We start from the raw sequence: 1,418 nt of genomic DNA on the forward strand, positions 1-1,418 counted from the left end.
ATCACCCCCTATCATTTGGATAAGATCTCCCTTCTTCATATTCTAGTCCATTCAGAATCCTACCTCTGCTTTGTCCCCGGGGTATCTGGAATGGAGTGTATTCCAGTGGGGCTGATTCGTACTCTCTCGCTTGAGAACAGACCGTTTAACTACAAGGATTAGTGAATAGAACTTGCCTGGAGGGTGAAGGCAAGACTTTTACAAAGAAACGGCAAGAGCAGGGAATCATTTTACTATTCTCAATCTCCTGATTATATCAGACATTATTAATCAATAGTAGTATTTTCTTTTCTTACTGACACTGAATGTACTCATCATCCTTCTCAAGAGACTCCAGCAGCCACTATCAAACAATTACAGCTGGTTTGGAAGGTGAAACTAGCCCCACTGAGACTTCTTGCCAAATGTCCAGTTCTTTCTGCAGATGAATGATTCCTCCCAGGGGATGGGGGAATCAAATCGATCAGTGACCTCGGACTTCACTCTCCTGGGGCTCTTCAGCCACTCAGGGCCGCATCTGGTCCTGTTCTCCCTTGTGGCCATCATGTTCACCATCGGCCTTCTGGGCAATGCCATCCTCATCTTCCTGATCCACACCAACTCCAGGCTCCACACACCCATGTACTTTCTGCTCAGCCAACTCTCCCTGTTGGATGTTGGCTTTCCACTGGTCATCATCCCCAAGATGGCAGCTGACTTCCGCCAGGGAGAAGGTTCCATCTCCTTTGGAGGTTGTGCAGCTCAGATGTTCTTCCTGATGCTGTTGGGTGTCTCTGAGGGTGTTCTGCTCTCCCTTATGTCTTATGACCGCTATGTTGCCGTGTGCCACCCCCTGCATTATCCTATGCTCATGAGACGTCAGGTCTGCCTGCTCATGGTGGGCACCTCCTGGTCGTCAGGTGTGCTGGTGGCCTCCATCCAGACCTCCATCACCCTGCATTTCCCTTACTGTGCCTCGCGCGCTGTGGACCACTTCTTCTGTGAGCTGCCCGCTCTGCTGAAGCTCTCTTGCGCGGACACCTCTGTGTATGAGTTGGTGCTGTCCATCTCGGGGGTGCTGATCTTGCTGCTGCCCCTGTCCCTCATTGCCACCTCTTACAGCCACGTGTTGGGGGCTGTTCTCCGCATGCGCTCAGCTGAGGCCAGACACAAGGCCTTCACCACCTGTTCCTCGCACATCATAGTGGTGGGGCTTTTTTATGGGGCAGCTGTGTTTATGTACATGGTGCCAGGAACCTACCACAGCCCACAGCAGGACAACGTGGTCTCTCTCTTCTACAGCCTCGTCACCCCCACGCTCAACCCCCTCATCTACAGCCTGAGGAACCAAGAAGTTCGAGTGGCTTTGGTCAAGGTCCTTGGCAGAACTGGTTTCAGATCAAACAGAAGACCTCGTGGGGGGTGCTGAATTGTCCAAG

General features: G+C 51.8%; 1 protein-coding gene across 1 annotated transcript; it reads left to right on the forward strand.

The window, feature by feature from the left end:
- Positions 1-445: 445 nt before the first annotated feature.
- On the forward strand, positions 446-1,408 carry LOC102244254 (olfactory receptor 2Z1). The gene has a single exon (XM_005852974.1). It carries the CDS (start codon positions 446-448, stop codon positions 1,406-1,408), a length of 963 nt encoding a protein of 320 aa, XP_005853036.1.
- Positions 1,409-1,418: the final 10 nt, after the last annotated feature.

Source organism: Myotis brandtii, unplaced genomic scaffold (genome assembly GCF_000412655.1).
Source record: "Myotis brandtii unplaced genomic scaffold, ASM41265v1 C42403116, whole genome shotgun sequence".
Classification (NCBI taxonomy): Eukaryota; Metazoa; Chordata; class Mammalia; order Chiroptera; family Vespertilionidae; genus Myotis; species Myotis brandtii.

Excerpts from the sequence above, each read along its gene's own strand:
- LOC102244254 (XM_005852974.1), top strand. The coding sequence starts at position 446 with ATGGGGGAATCAAATCGATCAGTGACCTCGGACTTCACTCTCCTGGGG.